The sequence below is a fragment of the Equus quagga genome, chromosome 1, assembly GCF_021613505.1.
Source record: "Equus quagga isolate Etosha38 chromosome 1, UCLA_HA_Equagga_1.0, whole genome shotgun sequence".
Lineage (NCBI taxonomy): Eukaryota > Metazoa > Chordata > Mammalia > Perissodactyla > Equidae > Equus > Equus quagga.
This window is the reverse complement of record NC_060267.1, coordinates 174,658,423-174,676,249: the sequence shown is the minus strand read 5'-3', so window position 1 is coordinate 174,676,249 and position 17,827 is coordinate 174,658,423. Positions and strand designations below refer to the sequence as shown.

At 42.6% G+C, this 17,827-nt stretch overlaps 1 protein-coding gene across 1 annotated transcript in view; it reads right to left on the bottom strand.

Annotated features, from left to right (window-relative positions):
• GRK7 (G protein-coupled receptor kinase 7) overlaps positions 1-2,322 on the bottom strand; it is a 30,303-nt gene extending 27,981 nt beyond the window's left edge. The window contains exons 1-2 of the mRNA XM_046652909.1: positions 1,711-2,322; positions 17-454 (exon numbers count right to left, since the gene is read on the bottom strand). Of these exons, the coding sequence (XP_046508865.1) occupies positions 17-454; positions 1,711-2,322 (1,050 nt within the window). The remainder of the gene's footprint in view (positions 1-16; positions 455-1,710) is intronic.
• Between the last annotated feature and the right edge of the window lie 15,505 nt (positions 2,323-17,827).

The following is a 17,827-nucleotide window of genomic DNA, read 5'->3' as shown; positions in this document are numbered from 1 at the left end:
ATGGAGAGCCACTCACCCTCTGGGTGATGGGCTTGTCATCCTGGATCTGCACGGCCAGCCCCAGGTCAGACAGCCTGCAGTTGCCGAGGTCGTCCAGAAGCACGTTCTCAGGCTTCATGTCCCGATAGACGATGCCGAGGGAGTGGAGGTGCAGCACGCCACAGGTGATCTGGGCCGAGTAGAAGACCACTCTGCTCATGGCCAACCCCCGCGTGCCCATGCTGTAGATGTGGAACTTGAGGTCGCCCCCATTCATCAGGCTCATGACCAGGCAGAGATGGGACTTGCTCTCGAAGGCATAGGCCAGAGAGACGATGAAAGGGCTGCTGATCCTCTCCAAGATTTCCTTTTCCGAGAGAGCCATTTTCTCGCCATTTTTCTTCTTCAGCCGCTTCTTGTCCAGTTTCTTACAGGCATACATCTTACCGGTGTTTCTCACCTGAACAGCACATACCTTAAGGAGAGAAAGAGAGGGAGAGGAAGAGGCAGACGTAAACGGCACTGGAGGGAACAAGGAGAGGATAATGCGAGGGGTGGAGGGGTGGAAATCAGCCAAGGTGAAAAGATGGCAGGCTTGTGAGAAAAGAGAAGCTGTAAGTAAGAAGTGTTCTTTAAGAAAGAGCTGGGACCCCAAGGAGGTTCCACTTCACTCCCATGAGGTGGGCCATAATAAAAGAAAAAGGGAAAATAAGTGTTGGTGAGGATGTGGAGAAACTGGAACCCTCGTGCACTGCTGGTGGGAATGCAAATGTGGAAGAGCATATACGCAAGAGAAATGAAACTAGGTATTCAAACAAACACTTGTACATGAATGTGCATAGCAGCCCTATTCACAACAGCCAAAAGGCAAAACAACTCAAGTGTCCATCGACAGACGAATGGATAACGAAATGTAGTATACCCATACCACAGAATACTATCCAGCCATAAAAAGGAAGGAAGTACCGATACCCGTTACAATGACTGAACCTCCAACACATCATGCTGAGAGAAAGCAGCCAGACACAAAAAGTCACGTATTGTCTGATTCCATTTATAGGAAACATCGGAATAGGCAAACCCATAGACAGAAAGCAGACGAGTGGTCACCAGGGGCTGGGGGCGGGAGTCTTGGCAGGGGGAGTAACCGTTAATGGGTATAGCAGTGATGAAAATGTCTTAGAACTAGATATGGGGGATTGTTACACAACACTGTACTGTACTAAATGCCCCTGAATTGTACACTTTAATGGTTAATTGTTAATTTTATGTGAATTTTAAATTAAAGATTTTTTTCTACTTAAAAAAGGAAAGAGCTGAGCACAGCAGTGGTGCAAAATGAATTCTCAGCTTTACTTCAAGATGAGTGTTTTCTTAGATATTTGAAGTTTTTCTCAAATTACCTCTGTTACCACAATTACAGGGGAAGGGAGCTCTCCCACGTATGTTGCTACACTTTCCAAAGTGTCCAGGGCATCTGAGTGTGTTCCTGGTGTGTGCCTCATGAGAAAGATTCTTGGCCAGTTCCACATTTTGTCTTTCCTGTGCCACTCTCATTTTATTTCACATGGTGACCAGAAAGAAGAGGTGACAGCCAGCTAAGAATGCTCTGCACGTGGCTCTGAAATCAGTTCTAAGGTCCCTTGAGACAAAAAAAAAAAAAAAAAGTGAAACAAAACCCTTTGGTGCCGTATCCTTCACCTTCCAGCCTGGTTATGCAGAGACACTTACCTCCCCAAAGCCACCTTTCCCCAGCACCCGGAACTCAGTGAAGTAGTTGTCTGATACGGGTTGCATCTCAAAGACTTTCCACTGCAGAAACTTGTCATAGAAGGGGCTGGCCAGGAAATCCCGGAAGGGCTGGTCCTGCAAGAAGGCCATGGCCTCGGCCTTGGCCAGCGCCACTAGGCCCACTCGCTCTTCATTGGTGGTGGCTGCTTCGCACTTGGTGACCAGAGCTGGGCTGAGGAAGGGGTGCGGGTGCCCTGGGGCTGGGGCCGCCGCACAGGTGGCCACCAGCCCCTGCAGCATGCTGTTCTTGTCGGGGCCCTCCTCAGCCAGCTCCCAGCTCTGCGCCTCTTCCAGGAAGGCCCCGGCCTCTTGGTACGGGGGCACCGTGGCTAGAAAGTCCCGGAAGAGGCGGCGGCCGATGGGCTGCTGCTCGCACAGGCTGTCGAAGTCCTGGGGCAGCGCCTGGCGGATCTCGGCGCAGCACTGCGGCCCGGGCAGCATCAGGCTCCGGCGCCGCCGCTGCAGCTCCTTGCAGTCTCCCTCCGAGGTCTTCCGGGCCTGCAGGTAGGCCGTGTTGGCGATCAGGTTGTCTAGGCCCCCCATGTCGACCATGGCTGAGCACGGAGCGCGTTCCCCAGGAAAGCAAAGCAAGGACGAGGGCTGCCGCGGAGACTCGGCACGTCTGGGGCCCAGCTGGCCGGTTCCTGTTCTAACTTCCAGGGGATTTGCAGCGATTGCCCCGGTCTGCGCGTGGGACTGGCGGAGGGTGCAGGAGGGTTCTCTTGTAAGAAGCTTTGCTGGCTATGTATAGCCGACCGGGGAAGGGCACAGCGCATGGTAAGCCCCCCGCCCACTGAGGCGAAAGCAGCCTGAAGCACACGCAGGGGCTACTTGCTCATCATGGGGGCCTCTCTCCATCTACACCTGCTCCCTGAACACACAGCTACCATTTCCCAAGGAAGGGAGTCCTAATAAGGTGGCGTTATTTGTTGCTGACAGCAGTAACCTATTTCTAATGTTACATGTTTCAGGCGGGCTCAGGCTCTGTAAACTCCCAGGAATAACAAATAGGCCAGGAGGACGACTGTGAGGAGCTGGAGAGGTTCTCTTCCTTGGGTCTTGCAGCCTGACGCAGAGCAGGTTACAGAAGGGAATGCTGCGACCTTGAGTCCTGAAGCGTGTTCCCAGAGGCCCTTGGGGACTCAAGTCGTGGCCCTCAGCGTGCGCGGTGACCCTCCACAGCCGTCTGCATCCTGAACAACCTGCAGAGGTCCTCCAGCTACGGCTTTCTAGTTCTGAGGGGTCTAAGACCTAAAGTCCCTGGGTTACAAAATTGGGGGGGGGGTGGGGGGTGGGGGGTCACCTTGACCCAAAACATCCCATGAAGTGACATAAGCAGGAAAGGTGTTCCGCTTCACGGCACGTGGTCCAGACCATTCCAAGGGCACAGTCTAACCAGTGGAATCTGTGTGCAAAGGAGCCTTATGTCGAGACCCAGAGCAGAGACCTCTCAGACATGGCCCCTGGACATCTTTGCCCAGGCTCCCTCAGGAGGCCAGGAAGCTCCCCTCCACCAACATCACTCAGAGCCGTCCCAGACCGCGACCTCACAAAGAACAGAAATTGGTTTAGACAGAGATCAGGCTAAGAACCTCTCCTCCAAAAATAACACTTGTGTCCTACAGGGAAAGAATACTCAGGCTTTTTCTTCACAAAGCAAGGCTAAGGCAGCTTAAAAACAAAGCCATTCACTATTATACCAGAGTGTTTAAAAGGGAAAAAAAGAGAGAGAGAGAGAGAGAGGAGGGAGGAGGGGAAAAAAGCTGGCCAGTCTTTTTCCAAACAAACAACCTCCAGCACATACTCTGTCCAAACATCGTCACCACCGGGTCGGTCTGCCTGTCAGAGCCTGCCCACCGTTCCCCAGAGCAGATAGCGCTTGGCCTCAGCTACCAGGAATTATGTAATGAACTCGTGGGCGCCCTTTGGCTTTGCACCGCTGCGCTGTAATGCTCACCGGTATGGCCGAGATGGGCAATCTGCACCAGTGGCCACTGCTCAGCATCACGCCAGCTGCTTTGAGTCCCACACAAGAAATGTTGGTACTTTTTTTGTTCTCAATGTGTCATCCCAGCTCCACATTTCTGAGTAGTGAAAAATCAGTCTGAGAATCTCTCCTGACAAGGAAATGCCTTTTCTCGTGGTTCTTATGAATATAGTGGCAATATAAGAGGGCAGAACTTTGAGAAAATGGTAGGATTGTCATCACATAGATATTTAACCTTATCACCGAAAAAGCACTAATGAATATATATGCTACGAACTGCTTGCTTCCACTTGCCCCTATACTTTCATTATTCCTGAGTAATCACTTAACCCAGCACTGGCCAAGAGAAATATGCAAAGCTGCAGATGGAATTTAAGATTTTCTAGCAGCCACATTAAAAAGGTAAAAAGAAACAGGTGAAATTAACTTTAATAATATGTTTTATTTAGCCCAGTATAGCCAAAATATCATTTCAACATGTAATTGATATAAAAGTTGCTAATTGGATATTTTGCATCCTTTTTTGTGCCCTGAATTTTCAGAATCTGCTTTTTATTTTATGCTTAACACCCATCTCAGTTCAAACCGGCCACATTTCAAATGCTCAGTAGCCACATGTGGCCAGTGGCTGCCTTATTGGACAGCACAGACTTAACCCTTCTTTATGTAGCGCTGTCATTCATAAATAAGAGGAAGTTTTTCTTATTTTGGTTGTTTTCTAATCAGTAATACCATAGACCATCTGGGTAAAAAACCTCACACTCTTAGTAATTAAAAATTATCTGACTGATGAGGATAGAATTTAGAGAATATTTGAACACAAAGTTTAGACGTTATACAATGACTATAATGTTGCCTACTGGCAATTTTAAACAGAGTATCACTATTTTTTAAGTTTTACCTACCTGAAGAAAAAAAGAGAAGTCTATTTATAATGGAACACTTTATGTGATTGCTAACAGCTAGGGTCCAGGGCTTTTCCCAACTTGATGAGACAGTAATTGTAGATCCAATTAAAGAATAGCACTAAATCCTTAGCTTAGACAGAGCCAAGTGCCGGGCACATTCAGGATACCTTGCGCCAGTGGGGAAGAGTACCAGAAATCCTGGAGATGTAGCCCAACGGTTACAAGCACTAACTCCAGCACTGCTTAGGAGAGCTGAGTCCTGGCTCCAGCAGGTCCTAGCTGTGTGATCTTCAGCAAGTTACTTAACCTCTCTCAGCCTCAGTCTCATTATCTGAAAACAGAAATAATAAATGTTGATTCTTGAGTAAGTTCTTGAGAGAAGTAAATGCCAAATAGTGCCTGGCACTAAGAAGTGATCAAAAAGTATTAGCTTTTAAATGATGACTATCAATGATCAAAACCTGATACAAAATTATGCTTTTCTGATATGCAGATTAGAGACAGGAGAGACCTCAGCAATGTGGAAGAAGGTGGGTGCGTGTGTCCCATGTCCCCCTAGCATAGGACAGCCAACTCGGGGTTTCGCGTGAGCTCGGAAAGCTGCAGGGTCTGGTGAAGCTGGAAGACAGGGAGATTGGACTAACTGACATGCGAGATTTCTAACAGCAAACTATTGCAACTAAATGATTATTATGTTCTGTCACATGAAAAGAGGAGATATTTTATTTTGAAAGAAAAATCAACTTTTATGATAGGAGAAAACAACAAAAGTATTTTAGTATCTTTTATGACTAATTTTGTAACCTAGAGAAAAGGAAAAAAATGCTCTTTACTCAGATCTTCCATTACATTTTGCATCATGGTGTTTAAAGCATTATTTATAATGTGTCTGTCCTTACATTTTAAAATGCTCTGATGTCACAACATTAGAAACATAAAGAACATAAAAAAGTTTAGGTTAATGAATAGTAATAAGGTATGCTTGGTTTGTTTCTCTTTCAAAGGATTTTTAATTTTGAAAATACATCCTAGGCTAAGGAACCTTGTAAAGCTAGGTTTCTGGTAAGAATGTGACTTTCCTTCACAACGCACCATTCTCTGCATGGTCCAGTAGAACGTTTATTTGAGGATCAAGAATTATGAGATAACATAACTTGATATTCTATGGTCTCAGAAACAAAAGACATTTTAGCAGTGTAAATTCTGAAGGAGACTAATATGTTAGCATTAGGATACCCACAGAATCCAGATTATTCTTCAACTTCTGATTTAAATCCTTCCATACTAAAGATGTTACTTTTTTTCTTTCAGTAGAAGCCCTCTACTGGAAGGGAAAGCAAAAGAGTCTTTATCCTTCCAACCTAACTGACCACACTTTATATTTTAATAATTTGGAAAAATCAAGGATATCTTGTTGGTTAAAATTTGTTGACTATAAAACAAAGAAGAGGTGGAGCTAGATAGATTTTAGATTATTGTTTCAATGTGGTCATAGAATTTTTTCACAAAAATTTGGTTTTAAAGCACTTTGTCTTTTAAAAAAATTATTTTATTGAGGCCATATTGGTTTATAACACTGTGTAATTTGAGGTGTATGTAATTATATATCAGTTTCTGTATAGACTGCATCATGCTCACCACCAATAGTCTAGTTTCTATCCCTCACCATATATATGTACCTCTTCAGCTCTTTTGCCCACCCACCCAGCCAATCCCCTTCCCTCCCCTCTGGTAACCATCAGTCTGTTCTCTTTATCCATGTATTTGTTTATCTTCTATATATGAGTGAAATTGTACAGTGTTTGTCTTTCTCTGTCTGGCTTATCTCGCTTAACATAATACCCTCAAGGTCCATCCATGTTGTTGCAAATAAGACAATTTTGTCTTTTTTTATGGCTGAGTAGTGTTCCATTGTATATATATACCACATCTTTATCCATTCATCAGTCACTGGGCACTTGGGTGCTTCCATGTCTTGGCTATTGTGAATAATGCTGCAATGAACATAGGGGTGCATAAGTCTCTCTGAGTTGTTGATTTCATGTTCTTTGGATAAATACCCAGTAGTGGGATAGCTGGGTCTATGGTATTTCTATTTTTCATTTTTTGAGAAATCTCCATACTGTTTTCCATAGTGGCTGTGCCAGTTTGCATTCCCATGAGCAATGTATGAGGGTTCCCCTTTCTCCACATCCTCTCCAACAATTATTATTTCTTGTCTTGGTAATTATAGCCATTCTGATGAGTGTAAGGTGATGTTTCATTGTGGATTTGATTTGCATTTTCCTAATAATTAGTGATGTTGAACATCTTTTCCTGTGCCTGTTGGCCATCTGTATATCTTTGGAAAAATGTCTGTTCATAGCCTCTACCCATTTTGTGATCAGGTTGTTTTTTTGCTGTTGAGTTGTATGAGTTCTTTAAATTAACCCCTTGTTGGATATATGATTTACAAATATGTTCTCCCAGTTGGTGGGTTGTCTTTTTGTTTTGTTGATGGTTTCCTTTGCCTTGCAGAAGCCCTTTAGTCGGATGTAGTCCCATTTGTTTATTTTTTCTTTTGTTTCCCTTGCCCGAGTAGACATAGTATTCGAAAAGATGCTACTATGACCCATGTCGAAGAGTGTACTACCTATACTTTCTTCTAGGAGTTTTATGGTTTCAGGTCTTACCTTCAGGTTTTTAACCCATTTGAGTTAATTTTTGTGTATCGTGTAAGATAATGGTGTATTTTCATTCTTTTGCATGTGGCTGTCCAGTTTTCCCAGCACCATTTATTGAAGAGACTTTCCTTTCTCCATTATATGTTCTGGCTCCTTTATCAAAAATTAGCTGTCCATAAATGTGTGGTTTTATTTCTGGGCTTTCAATTCTGTTCCATTGGTCTCTGTGTCTGCTTTTTGTGCCAGTACCATGCTGTTTTGATTACTGTAGCTTTGTAGTATATTTTGAAGTCAGAGATTGTGAGCCTCCAGCTTTTTTCTTTTTTCTCATGATTGCTTTGTCTATTCAGAGTCTTTTGTTGTTTCATATAAATTTTAGAGTTCTTTGTTTGTTTCCATGAAGAATGTGATCGGGATCTGGATTCAGAGTGCATTGAATCTGTAGATTGCTTAAGGTAATATGGACATTTTAACTATGTTTGTTCTTCCAATCCATGACCATGGAATACCTTTCCATACCTTTATGTCTTCTTTGATTTCTTTCAATAATGTCTTATAGTTTACATTTTACAGGTCTCCTTGGTTAAGTTTATTCCTAGATTTTTTATTCTCTTTGTTGTGACCATAAATGGGATTGTATTCTTGACTCCTCTTTCTACTAGTTCATTATTAGTGTATAGAAATGCTGATTTTTCTAAGTTGATTTTGTATGCTGCAACTTTGCTGTAGTTGTTGATTACTTCTAACAGTTCTCTGGTAGATTCTTTAGGGTTTTCTATATATAGAATTGTGCCCACAAACAGTGAGTGTTTTACTTCGTCCTTTCCAATTTGGATACCATTTATTTCTTTTTCTTGTCTAATTGCTCTGGCCAAAACTTCCAGTACTGTGTTGAGTAGGAGTGGCGAGAGTGGGCACCCTTGTCTTGTTCTTGTTCTCAGAAAGATGGCTTTCAGTTTTCCCCCATTGAGTGTGACGTTTGATGTGGGCTTGTCATATATGGCCTTTATTATATCGAGGTACTTTCCTTCTATACTAATGTCATTGAGAGTTGTTTTGGTTTTTTGAGGTTTTTTACCATAAGCAGATGTTGGATCTCGTCAAATGCTTTCTGTGCATCTGTTGAATCATCATGTGATTTTTATTCCTCATTTTGTTAACATGTATACACATTGATTGATTTGCAGATGTTGAACCATCCCTGCAGCCCTGGTATAAATCCCACCTGATCATGGTGTATGATCCTTTTAATGTATTGCTGTATTTTATTTGCCAACATTTTGTTGAGGATTTTTGCATCTATGTTCATCAGAGATAATGGCCTGTAATTTTCCTTTTTTGTGTTGTCCTTGTCTGGTTTTGGTATCAGTGTAATGTTGGCCTCATAGAATGAGTTAGGAAGTGTTCCATCTTCTTCAATTTTTTGGAAGAGTTTGAGAAGGATAGGTATTAAATCTTCTCTGCATGTTTAGTAGAATTCTCCAGAGAAGCTATCTGGTCCTGGACTTTTGTTTTCTGGGTGGTTTTTGATTACCATTTCAATCTTTTTATTTGTGCTTGGTCTGTTTGGATTCTCTATTTCATCTTGATTCAGTTTTGGAAAGTTGTATGAGTCTAAGAATTTATCTGTTTCTTCTAGATTGTCCAATTTGTTGGCATATAGTTTTTCAAAGTACTCTCTTATAATCCTTTGTATTTCTGTGGTATCCATTGTAACTTCTCCTCTTTCATTTTTGATTTTATTTATTTGAGCTTTCTCTCTTTTTTCTTAGTGAATCTGGCTAAGGATTTGTCAATTTTGTTTATCTTCTCAAAGAACCAGCTCTTAGTTGCATTGATCCTTTCTATTGTGTTTTTAGCCTCTGTTTCATTTATTTCTGCTCTAACTTTTATTATTTCACTTCTTCTGCTGACTTTTGGCTCTGTTTGTTCTTTTTCTAGTTCTGTTAGGTGTAGTTTAAGATTATTTATTTGAAATTTTTCTTGTTTATTGAAGTAGGCCTGTATTGCTATAAATTTCCCTCTTATGACTGCTTTTGCTGCATCCTATTTGAGTTGGTATGTTGTGTTTTCATTTTCATTTGTCTCCAGGTATTTTTTGATTCCTTCATTGACCCAATGGTCATTCAGTAGCATGTCGTTTAGTTTCCACATACTTGTCACTTTCCCAGCCTATTTTTTGTTGTTGATTTCTAGTTTCATACCATTATAGTCAGAAAAGATGCTTGATATGATTTTAGTCTTCTTAAATTTATTGAGGCTTGCCTTGTTTCCCAACGTATGGTCTATCTTTGAGAATGTTCCATTTGCACCTGAAAAGAATGTGTATTCTGCTGTTTCTGGATGGAGTGTTCTCTATGTATCTGTTAAGTCTAGCCAGTCTAGTGTTTCATTTAAGGCCACTGTTTCCTTGTTGACTTTCTGTCTGGATGATCTATCCATTGATGTAGGTGGAGTGTTGAGGTCCCCTACTATTTTGTGTTGCTGTCAATTTCTCCTTTTAGGTCTGTTAATAGTTGCTATATACTTTGGTGCTCCTGTGTTAGGTGCATATACATTCATAAGTTTTATATCCACTTGGTGGAGTGTCCCTTTTATCATTATATACTGCCCCTCTTTGTCTCTAATTGTCTTTTTTATCTTGTAGTCCACCTTGTCTGATATAAGTATGGCAACACCTGCTTTCTTTTCTTGCCGTTTGCTTGGTGTATCATCTTCCATACCTTCCCTCTGAGCCTATGTTTGTCTTTAGAGCTGAGATGTGTTTCATGGAGGCAGCATATTGTTGGGTGTTGTTTTTTAATCCATCTAGCCACTCTGTGTCTTTTGATTCAAGAAGTCAATCCATTTACATTTAGAGTGATTATTGATATATGAGAGTTTAATACAGCCATTTTATCTGTTGTTTTCTGGTTGTTCTATATTTCCATTTTTTTCTCTTCGTTTGTATGTCTCTCTATTTTTGCTGAGGAAGATTCATCCTGAGCTAACATCTGTTGTCAATATTCCTCTTTTTGTATGTGAGCTGCTGCGACAGCATGGCCACTGAGACGAGTAGTGTAGGTCCCTGCCCAGGAACTGAACCCAAGCCACTAAAGTGGAGCACGCTGAATTTAATTACTAGGCCACAGGGGCTGGCCCTCTTCCCTTGTATTTCCAACTGCCATTTCAGTTTGGTGGTTTTCTGTGATGGTTTTCTCAGTTTTCTATTTATTTATGATTTGTGGCTCTATTCTGATTTTCTGTTTAGTGGTTACCATGAGGTTTGTATAAAAGATCTCATAGATGAGATAGTCCATTTTCTGTTAGCCTCTTATCTCACTTAGCCTAAGCAGGTTCTATCCCTTTCCCTTTCCCCTTCTGAGTTATTGTTGTCACAAATTATTCTTTTTTCTGTTGTGAGTTTGTGACTAAATTGAAGTGATTATAGTTAATTTTGATGTTTTCCTTTCTTTTATCTTTTATGATATAACAAAGTGTTTTCTAACCTATTCTGATATAGAGCTGTAATCTTCTGATTCTATCTATGTATCTCCTTTTTCAAAGTTTTGTAAACCTTTGCTTTTTAGTTTCAAATGGGAGGGGTCCTTTCAATGTTTCTTGTAAGGCAGGCCTAGTGGTGATGAACTCTCTCAGCTTTTGTTTATCTGGGAAAGCTTTCATTTCCCCATAATATCTGAAGGATAGTTTCACTGGCTAGAGTATTCTTGGCTGAAGGTTTTTGTCTTTCTGTATTTTGAGTATATCATTCCACTCTCTCCTAGCTTGTAAGGTTTCTGCTGACAAATCCACTGAAAGCCTGATAGGAGTTCCTTTGTAGGTTATTTTCTTCTGCCTTGCTGCCTTAATATTATTTCTTTGCCATTGACTTTTCCAGCTTTCTTATTATATGCCTTGGAGAAGGTCTTTTTACACTGATGTAATTAGGAGTTCTATTAGCTTCATGTACTTCTAAGTCCAGTTCCTTCCCCAGGTTTGTTCTTCCCCAGGAAGTTCTCAGCTACTATTTCTTTAACAAACTCTCTGCTCCTTTCTCCCACTCTTCTCCCTCTTGAATACCTATAATCCTTATGTTGCTTTTCCTAACTGAGTTGGATATTTCTCAAAGAATTTCTTCATCATCTAAAATCTTAGTTCTCTCTCCTTCACCTGAAGCGTTTCTATATTTCTATCCTCTAAATCACTGATTCTGTCCTCCATAATGTCAGCTCTATTTTTTATGGTTTCTAGATTATTCTTTATCTCATTAATTGTGTTCTTCATATCCAGAATTTGTTTTCTTTTGGCTTTTTTTAGAGCTTCAATGTCTTTGGTGAAGTATTCCTTCTGTTCATTAATTTTATTCCTGAGCTCACTGAACTGTCTTTCTGACTTTCTTGTAACTCATTGAGTTTCTTTATGACAACTATTTTGAGTTCTCTGTCATTTATATTGTACATTTCCATGACTTTGGGATTGGTTTCTGGAGACTTGTAATTTTATTTCTGCTCTGAGGTGTTGCTGTAGTTCTTCATGGTGTTTGATGAATTGACCCTTTACCAGCATCATATTTGTGGTAGTATCAGGTCACAGATCCCACCTGCCACCAGTGGGGGAGGAGAGCAGGAGTTGTATTTTCTGATCCTTCCCCATCTGCTGGAAGTTGTGCTGGTAGGGCTGCTCTGCATTTTGAGGCTGGCTGCAGCCTCTTGGTGGGTCACACATACACGTGCAGGGAGAGCCTCTATGCCCTGTTAGTGGGTCAGTCTCATGCTGGTGGACCACTGTGCTCAGCAGGGGACCAGCTGAGCTGCTGTGCCAGGCAGGAGGGGAGGGGCACTTTCTTTCAAACATGGGCTGGCTGTGTGCTTATGGGCAGCTCAGCTGAGCTGCTGCACTTGGTGGGCAGGACTCCTTGCAGGGGCTGAGCTGCCACCATTTGGTGGGAGTGTTCCCATGAGCAGGGTTGCTCTGATATGGTGGGCATTCCCATAGTCTGGGCTACTACTTTGAAAGTGTTCACCTGCAGGCAGGGTAGCCCTGGACTCTTCTTACAGTCAGCTGCTGCGTGAGGACCCATGTCCTGGATTGCTGCCACCAGGAGAAGGAGGAGGCGTGTGCTTACCTACTTCCACTGCTTCCTGGAGATCTGGTCCAACCACCTTCAGATGCATGGCTGTGAGGATCTCTCAGGTGTCCTATTGTGCTGTATAGGGAATCCTCTGTTGCTTAATGAATGTCCATTTAGTTATAACTTAGAGGTGAGAGACAAGGGGAACAACTCACTCTGCCATGATGTAATGACACTCCCCAAGCACTTTTGTCTTTCCTGTTGAAATACTGAACAGGAACTGCCTGATTTTCTTTAGCAGAGTTCTAGAGACAATTGAGGTTTTCTTAGTGAAATTAGGAAGGAGTGCTACACAAGGTATTTTCAGAGAAATAAGTATAAAAATCAAACGGAATAAAATCACCATTTTATCACACTATTTCTAGACATCTTTTTGTTATGGGAAATCTCAAACACAGATAAAAGTAGAGAGAATAGTAAAATGAACTCTCATATACTCAACACCTGACTTTATTATCAGCATTTTGCCCATTCTCTTTCATCTAAAACCCCTACCCCCATTTTTTTTTTCAGGAAGATTAGCCCTGAGCTAACTGCTGCCAATCCTCCTCTTTTTGCTGAGGAAGACTGTCTCTGAGCTAACATCCGTGCCCATCTTCGTCTACTTTATACATGGGACACCTGCCACAGCATGGCTTGACAAATGGTGCCATGTCCACACCCGGGATCCAAATCGGTGAACCCCAGGCCGCCGGAGTGGAATGTGCGAACTTAACCGCTGCTCCACTGGGCTGGCCCACCCCCATTTTTTAAAAGACTTAATTTTTTTTTTTTAAGATTTTATTTTTTTTCCCCTTTTTCTCCCCAAAGCCCCCGGGTACATAGTTGTATATTCACCGTTGTGGGTCCTTCTAGTTGTGGCATGTGGGACGCTGCCTCAACGTGGTTTGATGAGCAGTGCCATGTCCGCGCCCAGGATTCGAACCAACAAAACACTGGGCTGCCTGCAGCAGAGCGCGCGAACTTAACCACTCGGCCACGGGGCCAGCCCCTTAAAGACTTAATTTTTTAAGAGCCATTTTAGATTCACAGCAAAATTGAGAGGAACATACAGAGATATCTCATACACCCCCTGTTCTCCACATATGCATAGCCTCCCCCACTATCAACATTCCCCTCCCACAGAGTGGTATATTTGTTACAATTAATGAACCTACGCTGACACTTCATAACCACCCAAAGTCCATAGTTTACATTAGGGTTCCCCATATCCTGCTTTTTTTTTTTGATGGAGTGTTTTAAAGGAAATCCCATGTCATTAATACTTTGGTATTTACACATATATACACATGCATATATGCACATTTATACACACATATACTATAGATGTCTATTTTATGTAATATAAACAAACATAAACAGGGGTGGGTGAAGCAGGTCAGAGGTTAGCTCTAGCTGAAAGCTACTCCTACCTCTCTGGCTAGAGGGACAAAGGGAGGAGGAGGTTTTACCAGAGCCCATGAGCCACAAACACCCAGAGGACCATGGAACCGTGATGGGGGCTGCAGTGGGTTGAATGATATGTTTAAGTCCTAAACCCTGGTACCTGTGATGTGACTTTATTTGGAAATAGAGATTTTGGAGATGTAATCCAGCTAAAATAAAGTCATACTAGATTAGGGTGGGTCCTAAATCCAATGACTGATGTCTTTATAAGAAGGAGAGAGATATTTGGAGACAGAGACACAGAGGAGACATATAGAGAGAAGGCAACATGAAGATGGAGGCAGAGATTGGAGTGATGTGTCTACCAGCCAAGGGATGTCAAGGATTACTGACAATCACCAGAAGTTAGGAAAGAGGCATGGAACAGATTCTCCCTCAGAGTCTTCAGAAGGAACCAACCCTGTTGACACCTTGATTTTGGACTTCTGCTCTCCTGAACCATGAAAGAATAAATTTCAGTTGTTTTAAGCCAAGAAGTTTGTGGTAATTCATTATGGCAGCCACAGGAAGTAATACAGGGGCTGTCTGGTAGGAGCTGGGACCAGGGAGGGAGAGATTGTCCAGTGGCAGCCGAAATATCGGAGGAGATGCAGCCACTGCCATAGACACCACAGGAAGCTGAGAGAGAGCATCCTACCTCCATTCACGGAATCAGGCCAGAAGCCAGAAGGTGAGTGCTATGGAATTAATTGTACACCTAACCCCAATTGATATGTTGAAGCTCTAACCCCCAATGTCATTGTATTTGGAAATGGGGTGTTATGAGGTAATTAAGGTCAAGTGGGGTCATGAGTGTTGGGCCCTATAGGATTGATGGCCTTGTAAGAAGTGGAAGATCTCCCACCCCTACCTGCTGCCATGTGAGGACACAGCAAGAAGGTGGACGTCTCCAAGCCAGGAAGAGAGCTCTCACCAGAACTTGATCATGCTGGCACCCTCATCTCAGACTTCCAGACTCCAGAACTATGAGAAAATAAATTTCTATTTCAGGCATCCAGTCTATGGTATTTTGTCATGGCAGCCCTAGCAGGCTAATACAGCATGGAAAGCTGGGAGGTGAGCCCCCTGAGATACAGATCAGACAAGAGCAAAGTCAGAGAAGTATCTGAGAACAAGTAGGCCAATGATCAGCAATAACTATCATGCCATTATCACCCCTAACACAATTACCAACAATCCCTTAATATAATCTAATATCCAGCAATAAACTTTCATCTGTTAAGGCTTGAGATGTGGGGGTTTCTTTATTACCCAGCCCAGTTTAGCTTATTTTAAAATTGTTTATTAGCCTGTATATGTTACTCCTGGCACGTGGCCAAGTGCTATCTGCAAACGTTCATGTGTGCATTCATTTGTTCCGAACACTGACTGGGCACCTACTGTGTGTCAGAGATATAACCAGATCCTAAGGGTACAATGATGAATAAGGTCCTTGCCACCTGCCTTCTTTCTTTCTACCTTCAACATGTATTTATTGGGGTCTGCCTGCCTGGCATTGTACTGGAACTGTGGCCACAGTGGGGAGCAAAAGCAGATACTCTCACAGAACTTATCATCTATTGAGGAGGACAGAATTAACCATGTGATTTTCCATTTGCGTGAAGTTATCCAACAGAGAGTTATGTGATACCATGGCAAGGTAAGGCAGGGGAGTTGGCCACCTGACCTTGCCGTGGTATCATGGAAGGTCCAGGAAGGTTGACGTCTGTCCCAAAGGAAGAGTAGAGAGGAGGGAGCATTTGCAGAAGAGGGAGCAGCCCACGAGACGCCAAAGACCAGAGTAGCTGGAGTGTCATGAATGAGGGGGGAGGCATGTGGTACCAGATGAGGCTGTAGGGACAGCCAGGAGTCAAACCGTCCTTTCAACGATTTGGTCTCTGTCCCAAGAACAGTGGGAGGCCACTAGAGTATTTGACCATATAACATGGCCATATCTGTGCTTTTGAGAAGATCCCACTGGCTGCTGTGTGGTGAAAAGAGTGGGAGCAAGGAGTCTGAGGGGAGGAAACTGTGGCAGCCCAGTGAGTAACGATGTGGCAGTAGAGATGGAACAAAGCAGAATGAGTCTCAACCTATTCAGAAGGCATAATAGATGGGAGATGGTGAAATGGAGGGTGAGGAAGAAAGAGATGAAGGGATGACTCCAGGGTTCTGGCTTGAGGAAACTGGACAGATAGTTGTATTACTCACCAAGATAGGGAAAACCTGGAAGAAGGCTTGGTTTGAATTCCGTTTGGGACATGTGGAGTTTGGGGTGCCCATGGGACAGCTAAGTGGAGATGTCAGGTGGGCAGTTGGATACAAGGGTTTGGAGTTCAGGGGAGAAGTCTGAGGGGGGGATGCACATTTGTGAGCCATGGTGGTGTAGGTGATAATTGATGCAGTTACTGAAAAACCTATCTAGAGAGTGAGTGAGACCTGAAGAGAGACTAGGACTGAGCCTTGAGGATCTTCAGCATTTAACAGTCAGAGGGAGGAGGAGGAGCCTGCAAAGGAGACTGAGAAGGAATGGCCAGAGAAGTCAGGGAAAAGTCGGAAAGTATAGCGCTACAAAAGCCAGGGAGAGAGTGGTCAACTATACTGAATGCTGCTGAGAGGTGGAGAAGATGAGGACGAAGAAATGATGACTCATTGGGCAAGACAGAAATCATGGGGTCCTGGTGGCATTGTGGGGTTGGGTTGTAAGCCTGACTCAAGTGGGTTGAGGAGGAAAAGAAGATGAAAAAGTGGGGATCGCAACAGAAGAACTTTGGCTGTGAAGAGAAGGAGAGATGCAATGGGGAGCCAGAGGGAATGTGGGGGAGAGGGCAAAAATTAATGGTAGTGTCTTATGTATGTGAAAGGCTGATGGAGGATCGAGTGTAGAGCGCATGGTCACAATATGAGAATAAATGCATAAGATTCCTGAGAAGACGGGAGGAGTTCAAAGGAGAGGTGAAGGATTTTAGGATGAAGGGCAGCTCTCCAATCATAATGAGAGAGAAGGAGGGTGGGTCTGGGTGCCAGAGTTTTACGTTTGGTATCTCCATTTAACATAATAACCATGACACTGTGTGGCTAAGGCCATCATGGAGCTGGGCACCAAATCCAATGGGAGAAGACGGAGCAATTAATTTCTAGTTTTTAGGAAATGTCAGTTTAAACCAAGCATTTTCTTATTAACTCCAAACATTATCCAACAGCCACAGACTTAGAATTGAATGAAATATTACATAAGTAACCTTAGTGTTGACCTGGTCTAAGCTCTCACTGTACCTGAAGAAAACTAAGACCAGAAAAAAAAAAAAAAGTGCTAGATCTGGACTACAAACTCAAGGTCCCACTTTTTAGTCAAGGACTTTTTTCACTCTGCCTGTCTCTGTGGCACAGAGAAGCTATGGGGTCAAAAGGACCCAGTATGGGACTGGAAGAAGCTGGGATTGTATTTAGAAATGATTCTTGTGCTTTATTTCTTATCAGAATGGCAGATTTTCTAGTTATGAGTCTTGCAGGGTGTCATGATATAACATTAAGCGTCTAGTTCAGCTCTATTCCAACTGATAATGAAACATTTACCATGAATCTGAAGGAAAAATCCTTTTATTAACAGAAATTCTGACTTTCCTTAAAAGCCATACCAAGAATAGATGGTGAAAAATTGTGCTTTTGAGGCTACTTAAGATAGAAGAAGTTGCAAATACTTTAATAGGTGCAAAAGAATCTGTGGACCTGTTTAAAATTTCTTGTTTTTATCATAAATTAAATTCATAAATATTGAACCTTAAGATCTAAAATCTGGCACAACATAAACATCTTCCCCTCTAACCAAGACTCTAATTGTTTTAATAATAACTACACATCCTAACAGAGAATATCCTTCTTAAACAAGGAGCCACAGTAGCTGAGAGAGAAAATTAAGTAATTGGTATATTTGAAGGGAATAGAAAATAATTCCTGACAGAGG